The 15,618-nt window shown below is 39.4% G+C and overlaps 1 protein-coding gene across 1 annotated transcript in view; it reads left to right on the top strand.

The window, feature by feature from the left end:
• The first annotated feature begins 8,835 nt into the window (after positions 1–8,835).
• LOC134531320 (uncharacterized) overlaps positions 8,836–15,618 on the top strand; it is a 352,845-nt gene continuing 346,062 nt past the window's right edge. Inside the window, exon 1 of the mRNA XM_063367015.1 lies at positions 8,836–9,175. Coding sequence (XP_063223085.1) covers positions 8,836–9,175 — 340 coding nt within the window. The remainder of the gene's footprint in view (positions 9,176–15,618) is intronic.

The following is a 15,618-nucleotide window of genomic DNA, read 5'->3' as shown; positions in this document are numbered from 1 at the left end:
CTTACCATGTCAATAAATTAAAATTTTTATCTACTAAAATTAATTGTACTGGAACTCAGGTTTCATTTTTAGTCAAATAAGTAGCAAGATTATTATAAATATTTTGAACACTGCTACACATAATTTTTATGAAATTAGTAATTTATTATGATTCTTCTTAGGGAAGCTCGAATATCTAGGTATTAATTGGTTTACGAGGCTTGCTATTTTAATAAGTTTCGTATTTGTTCTATACATTGTAATGAATAACGTTTATTTCCTAGGCAGGTCTTAGTACAGCTATATGTCTCCGGGATGTATGTAATAACCCCTATTTCTGGGATATTATTATCGAAAAGACTCGCGAATTGTGTATAGGAAACTGGTGGTTATGTTCGTGCTACAGGCCACATTTGTGCGAGCAGAAGGTGCTGTGGTGGCTGTGTAGGCACATGGTGCTTTGCCGATTGGCCAGGGAGAGGAACTTGCTATGGTGCTGGGTCTGGGCTGGTGGCACCCTAGCATAGGGCAGTAAATTGAAACACGTATTGGCGGTGCGAGGTCGATACAATGGGTCCTCACCGGCTCCTTGCTACCCTGCAACTCCTATGTCTTGCACTGTGCTTCCAAAATGTGCCGCCCAGGCCATCGCCCACGGATGTGATGGGGGCGGCACTGGTTCGCTCTGACTCCGCCTTCAGCACCTTGCAGTGCAGCAGCCTCTTGGCCGTCTGTGCGTCTTGCCTCGCCGCCACATGGCACGCGCACTCCTCCCTCAATGTCTTCATGTTGTCCGACAGCTGCTGCACCTCCTGATACATCAGCTCGTTTCTAAGTGCAACCACGAGCTTCGTCAACTGGTATTCTTCTGCCTCGTACGAGTCAAAATGCCTTCTGCGTTCCCTCAGTCAGATCTTTATGGTTCGTCTTGCAGAGTGCAGCGTCCATTTGATTCACGAGGTAAGCAATCCGCCTCTCGGAACCATCAGTTCTGAGAAATTATCGCACAGTCTCGTTGGTCCATGCTTGCTTGCACTTCATCTGGTTCTGCAGTCTCTGGAATCATCACATCGAACTATCTCTGGTGCTCATTCTTAATGTGGTGTATGATCACGTCAAATTCATCTTGGATGAGTTGTTGATCTCTCTTTAACTTCTGGGGCGTTTTTATCTTGAACTCAGCTATCCGAACCGACTGGAGTTTTAAGATCTCAGTGAATCACTTCAAGAGCAGGTTGGCAGATCCTCTCGGTCTCTTGCAGAGTCTCTGACCGTATTCTCCAGATACGTGATGTTTCTTCTGGACCGAAGAGAGCCGCGCCTGTACCTGAGCCCTGTTCTCCTCGGCACTCGTGACGTCCATCCTCAGCATCCTGTGGTCCAGAGACAGCCACGGCATCTCTTCTATCTCCACCTCGAATTCCTACTTCGGCATGCAGAGCTCCTCATGTTTCTCTCCCTGCTTCTCCGAGGCATGCCGTGTCCACCAGGAGCTGCTTCGCGCTCCACTCGGCTTGCTTCAGCCCTGCTGCACACGACACTTGTTCCCCGTCGCTGGGCCCACGCCTCGATGGCTCGTCGCTGCTCCATCTCCTCTTTCAAGTCTCCGTTCTGATGCAACAAGGGTCCATGTCCTCCCGCAGCAAAACGCCGCGCGTTTTTGCATTTCAAGCTACAGCTACACTGGTCAAAATTATAAATTTAAATTTACGAACAACGATGGTTATATATTATACAGGAATAATAGTAAATTTATGACTTTTAAGTTTACATATTTTGGAGATTATTCCACAAGAATAATCTTGGTATATTAGCAAAACATTCAAAACTCATTAGGACAATTACAAAAATACTCTTTTCTCTTCCACGCGTGTGTTTATCCTGTTCATTATAATAATAAAAAACAGAATTTGAAACACGGTTTAGTATGCATGAAGATCTAGTTAGCTGAATTATTTGTGGAAAATTCCTTAAAATTACTACAATTTCTAACAGTGTAGACTTCAAAACTTCCTAGCAGGATAGCCTGTTATTATTTCAATATGGCGTGAAACGAGACGTGTTTCTCAGGTGTACCGCCTGGTGTAATAGCAATGCAACAGCTGCGGTCATTGAGCCAAGTTCTGGGCTCCGGCTTCCGTCAGTTCAGTTTCGGAGATGAACAACAGCACGTTGGAGCCGTAAAGTCAATACATAAGTACAGCACGGTACCAAATCGGTGTGCGCTAAAGCAAGTAGCTTATTTTTAGAGCCATAAAGATTTCGTGGTTCCTTTAAGCTTTAAGCTAGACTCTTTAGTGTGATTTTTGGCCAATCCATAGTACGTGATTTGGATGCGAACAATTATGTTCAAATCTTAAATTTGATTCCCTTTTTAAAAATGCTTTAAAAATGTATTCATTTTTTACTTAAAAATAACTGTAGTTTAGCTAGCAAAAATGCAAATATATACCAGGGTTAGTAACATGATAATAAATTCCCTTAATTTTCCCCAATATTGTCTCTGCGCACTGACATTAGTTAGTCAATAATTAACAACTATTCAAATTTAAAATCGCTATTCAGTAGGCATTCCACACTTCACTGTTGCAACAGGCAACTATTGGTTATTTATCACACTACAGTCGATGGCACTGAAGTCTAAAAGAGCGTCGTCAAAGTGCTGATATGCTTACGACGAAAAAGGAATGGCAGAAAACCTATTTGGACACTTAGATGCAGGTCGGAAAGATTGAACAAAGGAAAAGGACGTGAAACCTGTACAAATCAAAATAAATTCTGTTATAACTTTAAATTTTGAGGAGCCTCGTAATCAAAAAAAAGTGAGTGACTCTTTCAGTACTCGCCAGTGTTGTGTAACATCTAACCTAGAAAACGAACATTCTAGGATTGTATTTTGCGAGGGAGAGACGTAAACAAGTTGTTGTGTATGAATATTTTTCATAAGAGTAAACCATATAATCAAAATTTTCCATCTTGCGACTTTTTCATGGCACAAGCAGACGTAAGAGAAAATTATTTCTTTTAGCAGTGGTAGTTATCTTCGTTGAAATAGATGGCAGCTTTTCGTCGACCAATGGGTACCCAGTCCTTGGAAATATTTTAATACACTTATAAAATTATTGAATTAATATTATATATAATACATTATTATTTCATAACGTATTATAATAGCCACATGGCAATGCGTCGTGCTGTTCAAGACTGCTGCTAGCGGAGCGGACAGCAAACAGCCGTGTCTTCTCTCTCTTCAAGCGCCATGGAAGTGTCTGTGCTCGCCGCCACATAGCAGCACTAGCTTCTTACTGCTTCCTGTTACACATTTCCGTGGAGTCACGACACTACTCCCACCAAACACCGCACACCAAGAGCTAAGATGTTACACATCAAATATTCCGTGACTACCTAGGGAATTCCTAGACCTTCCCATGATGCTAGCCACCATGTAGGGTGAGGTTTCCCTAGTAGCGGACACATATGGTTTACAGAAAATTAAATAAAATTTACTTCGAGAAATGTTCCTTTATTTATGAATGAGTTAAGTCAAAAAAGTTTAAAATCAATGTAAATGAACAAAAATGTAACTTCTGCATGAACATATTGGAAAAGTAATTTAAACTTTGATAAAAAAAATGCAATCAAGGCACATGGCACCTAGTACCGGACGGACTGACCTTTCGAAACCCAAGCACCGGACATTTTCAAAACATCCTGCATCGATCGCATATGTATGCATCTGCACATTCATGAATGTCTGCGCATGCTTCATGAGCCCACCCATGGCGGCTGGAGCAGTGCCCAGTCTTGTCGTGGTACTCTGGTGACACTATGCAAGTAGTTCTTCCTGTGTAAGGTATTTGATTATTGGTTCCTTTTTCTTAGCTTTATCTGCACTTTTTTCCTTTGGCCTTCACGCCTTTGGTTTGTTCACTTTTGTCTTCTATTGCTGTTTTGAAATATGTTCTCATTCTTTCATCTTTCTCCTTAACGTTCTTTTCGTTCTCGTTTCTTCAACAGCAATTTTGTATGGTGATGATGTTAGAATTTCACTTTTTTCACATTTTATCTTCCGAGCCGCTGATCATATTTTGGCATCACTTCATGGAAAATACGTGGCTCATTGCCGATATCTTATCATGTAGAGTGCTTTTTTGGGATCTTACAGCCCGACGAAGCTTCTCTCAAACTCATTTTTCTTGTACAAAACCTTATCTATAGCAGTTTTTAAACTTTGTTGGTTACATTTTCTTTTCTTTTTCGTCTCTTCCATTTTGATCTTCCTCCGTTCTTCTATCCTCTGAAACAATGTTCAATTATTATTATAATAATAAATACTTACGCGAGCAAACCACTTCTTCACTGTCCGGTGTTAAGAGACAACTTTGTGAGTGGTACTACGGAAAAAGGAAGCGCATAATGGATCACTACCTTTAATAACAATTGTCATAAACACTTAAATACAAAAACTTGGCAGTAACACTCAACTGAATATATGTATGCAGTGTTTTCCCGCCGTGGCCTTTTGCGTCACAAGCAAACCGCGACCCGCGATTCCGTATCTTTACGCTCCCCCGCGCCCCTTTCAAGCATTTTGGAATCGAATGCGTTGTGACTTGCCGAGATAGTACGAGCGTCCGACGCTAGGTGCCGTCCGGCGTTACGGTACTTCCTCCCCTAAACATGCTACAAGTAGTCTTCAAATAGCTTTAGGTCGTCTGTGGCTAGCAAGAGGCAGTGTGATAGAGACCTTATCGATCTTCCATGACGAACGCCAACTAGGGAAGCAGTTGTCGAATTGGTGACGCCGCCGTGTGGACCGGACCGTGCCGACTGCACCAAGTGAAGCGACCGGGCCGTGCCGACCACAGGAGAAGGCTCTCTCTCTCTCTCTCTCTCGCTTTGCCCACGACACGTGCTGCGCGCATTACGTATTCCCAGTGGCGCGAGCGAGCTTGAAAGCCGGTCGCGCCGCGCTGCAAAGTAACACGCCCGCTATTTTCGGAGGAGAGACGTGCATCCGCGCTGCGGACGTAATGAGCTTCCCCTCATCCCCCCCTCTCCCCAACCATGAGCTGCTCTTAGGTCTCATGAAACATTCACTGCACTCTCACCAGCTCATGAAGCGCAGGCGCTGTCCCCTCGCCTTGGTGAAGTAAGGCCTCGGGCTCTTTTCCCGCACATTGGCCTGGACTTCTTGGAAAGTCCGCAGAGGCTCCGAGAGATAAGGATTCGCTTCGTTGATAAGGATAAAGACGCTTTTGTAGCCAGACCAATCGCATTTTCGTCATTATGAAAAATAATTAGTAAAACTCTAAAATGAAAAAATATATATATAGTTATTACCTAAAGTATTTTTTTTTTAAATTAACTCCACTATCACTTAGAGAATGGTGTAAATTTTTGGTTTTGGTTCGTTGGAAATAGATTTATAGCCTGTGACGACATATTTTAATACTTTTCGGCATACTGGAAATCTACTGAAGCTAAACCGCATTTTTTAGAATCGTCATAACTCTAGAATCGTTTTTGCCTAACCATACTTGATACAAAAGCTTAAGATTCTTCAATCACAAAGTATATATATATATATTTAATTATTATCTCAAGTAAGAAGTTACACGCCATTTATCTTAAGTTAAATAACTACTACCGTTCGTGTTTTTTGAATGAACCACAAACCAAAATCCTTACTAGCGAATAACAAACTCTGGCGCCGGTTTCTCTTCCGAGAGAAAATCGGTAAAGCCAGATATTTTATTTTTGAACACAAACCTACGTCTTAATTATGCATAACATAGCTTAAACACTAAACACTCACCTGGACTATCTTTGCTTTCTTTGATATATTTAGCATCGGCGTCATTATAGCGTTGACCTGCGTTTTTAGATGGCATATAAATTGTTTCTTTCCCGACAATTTCATTGGGGTAGAAGAAGAACCTCTTAACAGTATTCTCCCTTTTAAATAAAAAGTCAAGTAAAAATTTTCATGAGAAATCACTCTGATATGTATAAAACTTATTTTATTTGGTAGTTTTACTTTAAGAAACTGACGCCCACATTAGCAGTTTCTTCCGTAGTATACGCATCAATATCTCTGTTAAAAACCCATTACCTTTGCACTTTCTTTCACGGAGATATGACTGTCAAATAACATGGGTTATGTTGGCTTACACGCAAACCACCAGTAAACACAAACATCCCTGCAGGCTGTAGAGGTATGGCCAGAAGGGATGCTGGAGGGTGTTCCCACTATATCAAACTCACGGTAAAATATTATCTTCAAGTTGGAATTCTTTGTAAACTACCTGCCAAGCCATTTTTTTAGTACACTTCTAGAGGAAGTTTTCAAATATTCAAAAATTTTCTATCGCTAAATAGTCCGAATTAATGTATGCCCGTGTATAACCAAATTTCAGGGTTAAAAAAAATTAATTGTTGGGAATTAATAGTTACTTCTTGATATAAATGTTATTTATGTTATTAATATCGAAATTTATGAGCATCGTGACAACAAAATAAAATTGTTCTAATTTCTCTTGGAGAATTTATGAAGTTTCAAGTACCATTTTCTTTTAAAACGTTAACGGCCCCGCTTACCTGGGCACACATAGGACATGCAGAGCTTCAGAAACATCCACGCGCTTTAAAAACTGCTCAAGATATCAGTTTGGGGCCTGTTAAAGAAAAGAATTTAAGACTACGACAATGGTGGATAAGTTTTCCCCTTTCCGTATTTCGTTCTGAAACTGTATTTTTAAATGCGTAATTATGGCTAAAACGTATGTTTTCAGAATAATTTTTAATCACGAAACATCCAGTACAGATTCTAAAAACAATCCAGGGACTTGCACTACGCCTTTATCTTCATTTCTCAGCCATATAATGTTACGTTCAGCACTCAAATATCATAGTTGTCCCATGCACGACGAGAAGACTGCGCACCAGTCCACAGTCTTGTGCTTAGGGACGATACCGCGCTAGAATCACCAGCGAGCTTCGCACTTATCATTCCGCCTCATTAACACACATACACCCTTGACCAGGCGTCCACCTTTAGTTCAAAATCTGTAATAAATATATTTTCCTAATGTGTGAGATTCTAAAAATGTTAAATATAAGAACATTGAAATTTATCTAAGCAAAAATTCGCGCCAACAATTTTTATTGATTAATAAAATAGTGTCACTGGAGAATATAATTTAGTATGATAAGTATGATAACGAATTGATAGGCGCTAACCAACCAGTAGCTAGGGGTGTGTAGGCGTCAGTGAAGGCAAGTGATTAAGTCGACTTTCCCTGGAGTATCACAATCATCTCAGCTGTGTGCAACAACAGCTCTCTATGTATAATTTATGGCGCAAAGGCTTAGCATGTTATATGTACCTACTTCGAGTGAATTCACTCCGGAAGAATATTTTGCCGTGATAACATAAATATTGGATCAATATAAAAATTTAAAAAATGCTTCAGCATTGGCAAAAGTATATATTCTGTTTTTTTTTTTCCTTACTACAAAACTCACCCAGAGAGGTCACATGCTCATTGCTGAAGCAGCGCACCTCCCACGCGCATTGCCTTCAAGGTTATAGCCCAGGTCCCAGCGCATCCGCAAGCAGACGCGATTGCAATGGGGCAGGAAGGGGGGTAGGGATGTTTATGCAGGTCGGCGGTACGATCATGTGTCCCGCGAGGATTTCCAGCCAGCGCGAACCCCTCCTTAATAGCTCCCAGCCCCGACTCTGCCCGCCGCACTTCGGCCGACTCCGTGAATATTTCCTAGCGGGTGGGTTCGTTTCGTTTCCCGATCACGCAGGTTGGCAGCAGTGCCACCCCCTCGCGCGGGGCCGCCGTGTTCCGGCCCGGGGACTCGCCCTGCATGCATCCCAACTGCTTAATTCACTTCCCGAGCGCATCATCCACTTCCACCCTTTTATCGGGTTTGCCGCGCCGCGCGGGGAGCTCTCGCGGATTTTGTTACTTTCTCTCTCTCTCTTGCTTCCCTTCCGTCCTTAATTCCTCCCTAACCCGCTCCAAACCTCGCTTCTCCGCCTTGTGACTGCGGCAACCCCCCGCCACCTTCCCGCCAGCCACCCGCTGGATGATACGTAAACCCTGAAGATGCCTGCTGCAATGCGGAGCGAAACTTCCGTGCAATCAACCTCTGTGACGCGGCTCAACCTCGAAAGCCAAGATAGGCTAATGTTTGTTTTGGATGTTGTTTTAAGTCGCTATGTACGTCTTGCTAACAGCGAGGTTATTATTGACTGCGAAATTAAATAGCAAACTTCGTGCAAAATGCGGAAGAAATTTGTGATTTTTGACTCAAGAATAAAGATAAATTTTTACTTGTGTAGAGTAACCACGACTTATAACAATTTCGTTATCAATTCGGGAATATTTATGACAGGTCAATAAAATTTAAAAAAATATAAGCTAAAAAAACAACACATTTTTGCTGAGTTGAATTATTTGTCATTGCAACTGTTGAACACACATTTATATACACGAAACGAACAACATCCACGTACTCGTAATGTCGTGTAGTCCCTGCGCGACGCAATATGAGTTGATACCTTACCCCCGTGATAGCGAGTTTAAACTCTGTGGAATAAAAGTCCAGTCCCACCCGAGACTGACTTACCCCCTCCACAACCCCGGCAGAGCTCGGCGTCGCGTCGGCCCGGCCGGTGGGATGCCTATTTTTCATCGACCCCCGATCAGTCCCCCCGACACATCCGAAGTTCGCCGCTGAAAACACAGTGTTTCCAACAATACGGCGGAACAATTAGCTTCTGAGAATAAGGACGGCTTCACAGAACTGCAGGCATGGCCACCCACTGACTCGGGATGGATGAGCGCCGGACCGTCACTGAGAGTTGGCGCGGGGCGTGCGGGGGTGGGGAGCGGCCGAGCCGAGCGGCGGCGGGGACTGCCGAGCGCGGCCGAGCGGCGGCAGGCGGCTTGCGGCCGGCAGTTCCCCGGCCAGTGTGCGGTGCGACGCCACGCCGGGAGGATGCGCGCGCTGCTGGTGCTGCTCTCGGCCGCGGCGGTGGCGAGCTGCTGGGGGCAGGCGTGCCCGCCGGCCGGCCTCGTGGTCTACAAGGTGGTGCTGCACACCTTCTGGACGCGCGACCGCTTCCCCAAGCACTACCCGGACTGGCGCCCCGCGGCGCAGTGGTCCCGCCTCGTGGGTGAGTTCCCCGCGCGACCCCACACACACACTTCGTTTCAACCAAACTACTATATTATAACATTTATTTCATAGCTAGAAATTACCCACGATGACGGCTACAACGTAAGTGTACACGAATTCATGTATAATTGACATATAAAATAATTGTACACTTCAGAGGATGAATAGACGGAAAATGTTTGCAAAATATGTACTCTTTGAAATATCGCTGTAAAATAAACCTACCTATGTCTAAATTAATTTCAAGTTCCAAAGAATTTTCAAAAGGAATTTTTCAAAAAAGCAAGAGTAATTTCCTACGAATTAAAAACAAACAATTAATGGAAAACTAACTGAATGTTTTTTACACTGCGCTAACCCGTTAAAACATTTATCAAATTTAAATCTAATGATGAATAAAACATATTTTTCTCTCTCTTAGAACATCTGTGTACCAAAATTCGTGGTTCTTCACCTTTTTTACCATACATATATTATATTTTAGTTCATTTGACCAAACAATGGTTTAGAACACTTCAAAATGTCAATTAATACTTTTTTTTAACAGTTGAAACTGTAGAAGAGATGTAAAAATAGACTATAGAAACATTAATGTAAAACAGTTATACATATATGAAAGAAATTGTACAAAACTATGTTAATTACTAAATATTAAAAAAAAACATCGTTTTAAGTAAGAAGGTTTTATGTAAAGCTTCGAAAATACATAAATGTGCAGTTATGGCCTTTTTTATTGGGGGAGGGAGGCTTTAACTACCCATTTAATATGGTTTATTGCAGATCTTGACATCTCATTTCGCAATCTGGAAGTTAATAAAATAACAAAATTGTGCTTGTATTTCAACATACATAAACAGGCAAACGTGAATTTAATAGATAATAACTTCTTTATCTTAAATATTATATATTCCTGACAAATTTTTGGTAATGTTATTTTATATTTGCATTATATAAAATGATGCACATTTAAAACCACATGGGCAAACCCCTTAAAAAATGTATTTACTAATAACACAGGAACAGGTGTAATTTTGATAAATTTAACCAGTTCTTGAGTTAATTGTTTAAATCAACCCCGTTGTTTTAGTTTAAGTTTTTGTGCAGAAGGCTTAAATCTACAATTTAATCGTTTCAGTAAAGCAAATGTCACATATATATTTGACTCAACATTGTGTACCTAAATTTTATTTGAATCATTTTTTTGCGAATTAAATAATCTGAATTTGTGAAGTGCAATGCTCTCATTTCAATAAAAAATTGTCAATTTTAAAACGTTTTAGATGAACGTATTAAATAAACTAAGCTATAACACTGTCAAAATCAAGGCATGAAATTTATAAGGTACATAATCAAGGAATTCGTTGCTTTCAACACATGCATAGCATCTGTATTTTACGTGTGTTTCTTAATATCTAGTTTTTTATCATTTCACAATTAAAGTAAATCACGTTTTAAATTTTTTTTACAAGACACCGTGAAAGATCATTCACATTATGATCTTAAATTTTACGTATCTGTATATAATACAGGGGTTCGAGTGCCTCTAATAATAATTAGTCTGCACGAATTACGCTTTAATCGTTGTTTTAAATTAGTTGTCAGTCGAGAGAGCAGGCTTCAAGTTATGCAGTCTGTTATCGTCTAAGCTTCCGTGGCTTCGCTGCCACAATTGAGTTACGCCGCGCAAAGTTTCAGCGGCAGTTGCCTGTCATCCTCAAGAGTTGGGAAGATTGTGGGCGTGCGGGCTTAGCCGCAAACTTCATCACTTAGCCAGAAACCAGAACAGCGCTTCTATTATATCATGCATAAGTTATAACATAAGATGTCAGTAATACAGCTCCCACGTGAATTATTCGACGATCTTCTGATAGAGGAAGCACTTTCTATTTGATACATATACACCATTGAGCTGTGCATTATTTGTTACGGTTCATTTCATCTTTGGGAAATCACTGAGACGCGGACATTAGTCAATGCTTCACGCGATACCTAGATATTAGGTATATTTTACTTAATAATAAAACAAGTGGGTTCAAAACTTTTGAAAAAATCTGTACAGATTAAATTCGTTGTCTTTTATTAACAGTACGGACCCGAACTACGCCTTTCTCTGACGTTTTTGATTAAGACTTTCAGGGGGGAGGGTTTTATCTCACCCATCAACCCCCGCCCCCCTCCTTGTGTACGGCCCTGGCTGGCGGTAGTCGCTCATGTTAAAGGGCCCCTGACGTAGGCTGTGGTTGCCCGTGTGCTGCGCGGTTGCATACCTCCGAGCTCTCCAGGGGCCGTCCCCTTCAGGGCTGGTTCTCCTGGGATTAATTATCTCGCCCGACGCAAGTATCTCGTGATCCCTTGTCACTGCGATAACCACGCGTGATCACAGGGTGTGCAGCATCAGAGAAAACATGTAATTGTCATGAATTTTATTAAAATTTTAGCTATGTCCGAGAAGGTGATTGTTAAGGGAATTTAAATAAAAGACTAAACAAAAGGTACATGACCGTTTAACTTTTTCAGGTTACTAAACCAAACAACGCGGAAAAAATATATTCAAATGTAAATACATAAACCATAATAAATAAACTCTCAAGGACGTATATTTGAATCAGAATTTTTTTTGCAAATAAATTCTTGATTTTAATGTTGTTGCAGACAAAATGGATTGCAGGTACCATGTAACTGTCTCTTGAACTCTATGGTTTAGAATGTTCTATAGGCTGAGTTAGATTGGCTGCAGGTTCATCACGAAAATTTGTTTATATCCATATACTAAATTAAAGGTTGCTATGTTTTAATATAACAATGTGTCTTTCCAATTAACATAATTTATGTATTTAAGCTAATTAAATTTATGTTATTTGAATATGTTATATGATTGAAATGCCAAATTATTCGTAATGTCAACATTATTTGCTATGCTGAATCAGCAAAAGAAACAGAAAGGTAAGTTAGTAACTTTTAGATTGCTGTCAGTATTGCGAGTGCATGCAGCATATCTTCTTTGACGATCCGAAATTCTAATGGACGACCATGGATTGAAGAAGAAGAACGAATATTTTTGACATCCTAACGTTGTGTAGTTATTATCTTACAGTCGATCAGCATGGATAAATTTGGCAATGCAGACTGCTGTTCTGAAAAACTGATCAAAAAATGTGAGTTAGATGAAAATATTTAAGGCGATGTACGGTCTAAAGTGCTCAAGGCTTGTGTATTCCGCTGTGCTACAGAGACTACTGGGATTTTGTTAGGAGAATGTGTATTTTGATCATTGTAATGCCTGTTTCTTACGTATTTGAATCTTGTAGTTAGTTCTTATTAATACTATTTTAGTTTACCAAATACTTTTAAGGGAAGTATCACTATCTTAAAGTTTAATTTGGCTCATCAATACTTTTGGTATGTCCCGTAGTGTTTACGAAAGTGTCTATATACGGGTTTATGCTGCTACATGTGGGTCCGGCATCTTGAAGACTTCCACACCGTGGTTAAACATTTCCGTTAATTCGACTTCCGTTTCATTCACGAAATTACTCCTGCCAAATGCCGTATACCGAGAGCTAAGATTTTACCTTTCAAAAAAAGTCATTTAAAAGCCACTAATAGCGAACAGAAAGAAGAAATACTAAATGTTTTTGATAGTGGAATATTATGCTAAGGGGGCCCGCCCTTCTGGGAACACATACAGCGTGCAGAGCTTCAGAAGAAACCACGCAATTTGAAAACCGCTCAAGATATCAGAGTGGTGTATGTTTACGAAAAGCTTCAAGAATACCCTGAGGGTGGATGGGTGGTTCTGTTTACGAATTGAGTTTCTTTACTGAGGTTTTAGGAGAGTGAGAAAAGGCTAAAACGCGTAGTTTCAGAGTAATTTATTAGATATGAAACGCCCGGTACATATTCTTGGAAAAACCCAAGGGCCTTGCATTACACCCTTATTTGTATTTATACACCATCTGAATTTAATGTTACCGCTAAAATTTCAAAGTTGTCCTATGCACGACGAGAAGACTGCACGCCAAAGCAGAGCACTGCGCTTGAAAGCGCTACGGCGCTAGAAACACCAGCGACCGTCGCACTTATCATCCCGCGTCACTAACATAGACACGCAACTGACTAGGTGGGACCCTTAAGTTTTATATTCCCTGTTTTATTTTTCTCTCGTATTAGACAGTCATAGCTTAGTATTACTATGAGTTTAAATTGCAGAAAATTACCTTTAAAATTAAATATTAAATATAAATGGAGAAAATTATTGTTAGATAATACAAAACCGATATTCAAACAAAATTGTAATAATATTGTTAGTCAGAAGACTCTTAGATGTAACGTCAATGACAATAAATCGCTCTGTTTGGGACATGTTTTGCTCGTATTTTGTTTTCAGTTCTTTCTTGCTAGTTGTTTGGAAAACACGCCCGGACTGTTAACGAGGCTATAAAAATAGTACATGACAGGGTAAAAGGGGACGGCTGGTTGCATAGGGGCGATGAGGGGTTTAATTGGCGTGCTGTCGTCGCCCTTAGCGCAGGCTCACCCTCTCCCCTCGCGCCTCTTCCGCGCAGACGAGCGCGTTGAATAATCGCGCGGGCTGTCAGCGAGAGCGTTTACACGGTTTGTGGAGCGGAGGGGGGTAAGGGGTAAGGCAGCGATCGAGCTCGACGAAGGGCGACTGTTTACATCCCTCGGGCCACCCCCCCCCCCCCCCTCTGGTTCCAAAAAACTCTCTTCACCAACCCCACCAGGTTACCAACATGCAACGGCGATCAATATATACTGTTGGCAACCCTTCCAGCTAGAAGAGCGCGGTTCAGGCTTGCCAACCCGGCTCGAATGTCACGGGAAGCCCAGCGATTCATTGACTCCTGATCAGTCACCAAACACATCCGAAGTTTGCCGCTCAATCACAGATCTTTGCGGTCAGAACATTATGTATATATACATATATATAAATATATATACACACATATATACGTGGGTAAACGTAAACCTATATTCCAATAGTAATAATAATTTTTATTTATCATTTTTCTTTGCCATAGAATACCGGTAAACTATTTATATACATACAAAAAAACACGTAAAATACAAATCTTAAAATACCCATTAACACAAGGTATACACTGATACATATGAATTACATTACAACTAAGAACGAAACAACGCAACACACAGATATATATAAATTTACTAAGTTCATGTTAACTATTTGGCCACTTTTATTTTCAAAAAAATAATCTCTAACAGAAACTAATAAATATGTAAGTATGTGTTACAAGTTGTAAAATACATTACAGCTTAAGACTTTTACTATTAAATGTTAGTAGATTATTACAAAAAGAGTCATTTTTTACGCATCAATTCATCTCGTTTTATATTTACGAATGATTTTAAAAGTGACAATTATTATATTATTTTAATTTGGTATTATTAATCCAATCTTAGATATCATGTCTGAGCAATCAAACTATGATACAGTGTTTATGAGAGATAGTACAGCACTGGTGGAACGTCTAATGAATAGAGAAAACATAATAAATAAGGATAGAAAAGTTGCGTACTCAAGACTGTCAAAAGTCTCAAATTTTACAAAGTGAATCTAAGAATTATTTATGGTTATTTTCAATTCTATTATAGTTGGTTCTGTAAAAATAATAATGATAGTAATAATAATAATAATAATAATAATAATAAAAATTCCATAAAAACTTTAGTAATCAAACAACGGTTTGAAATAGTATTTATATAACTTGCCTAACCTAAACAATATTTCATTATAGTGACGGAAAAATAGACGTAGGAAACGCATTCTCCGAAAAATAATTTTAAGAAATTTTTGAGTGAATTTTACTTAGGCAACACACCAAACCTAACCTACCTTTTACTTTTACAACAGCAAAAGAAAAACGGGTGCTTGTACTTATGTACGCGTGTTAGCAGTTATATTTTACTTGGCGTAATAAAAAACTAACTCTAATTTTGCATTGAAATAATTAATATAAATTAAATGATAAAAGTACTGGAGTGATATTGTAAATACGTTTGATAAAGTATAAATTGAATCAAATTAGAAATTAAAATAAATAATCAGTGCTCAATATTAATATAAATACGTGTATAAAATTAGTTATTTAATTTAGTAAGATAAATAAGATAAAATATAATTGATTATAATAATCAATACATATGCTTAGATGTTGTTCTAATACATTAAATTTAATTATTTATTTTAAAATATTTTTAATAACTTGAAATTATTGACGCAAATAAATTATACATCCGGGAACATAAACTAACTTATTAAAACACTTGAAAAAGTAATAAACACAATAATTTCTATCACTAATATTCACAGTAAATAAATGTTTTAAATGATATGGACCTATTATTAAATATCCATCACTAAAGTATAAAATTTAAAAGAACATTATATATTATATT

The sequence above is a fragment of the Bacillus rossius genome, chromosome 3 (genome assembly GCF_032445375.1).
Source record: "Bacillus rossius redtenbacheri isolate Brsri chromosome 3, Brsri_v3, whole genome shotgun sequence".
Lineage (NCBI taxonomy): Eukaryota > Metazoa > Arthropoda > Insecta > Phasmatodea > Bacillidae > Bacillus > Bacillus rossius.
Note: the sequence above shows the minus strand (reverse complement) of the source record. Positions and strands in the feature narration are given on the sequence as shown.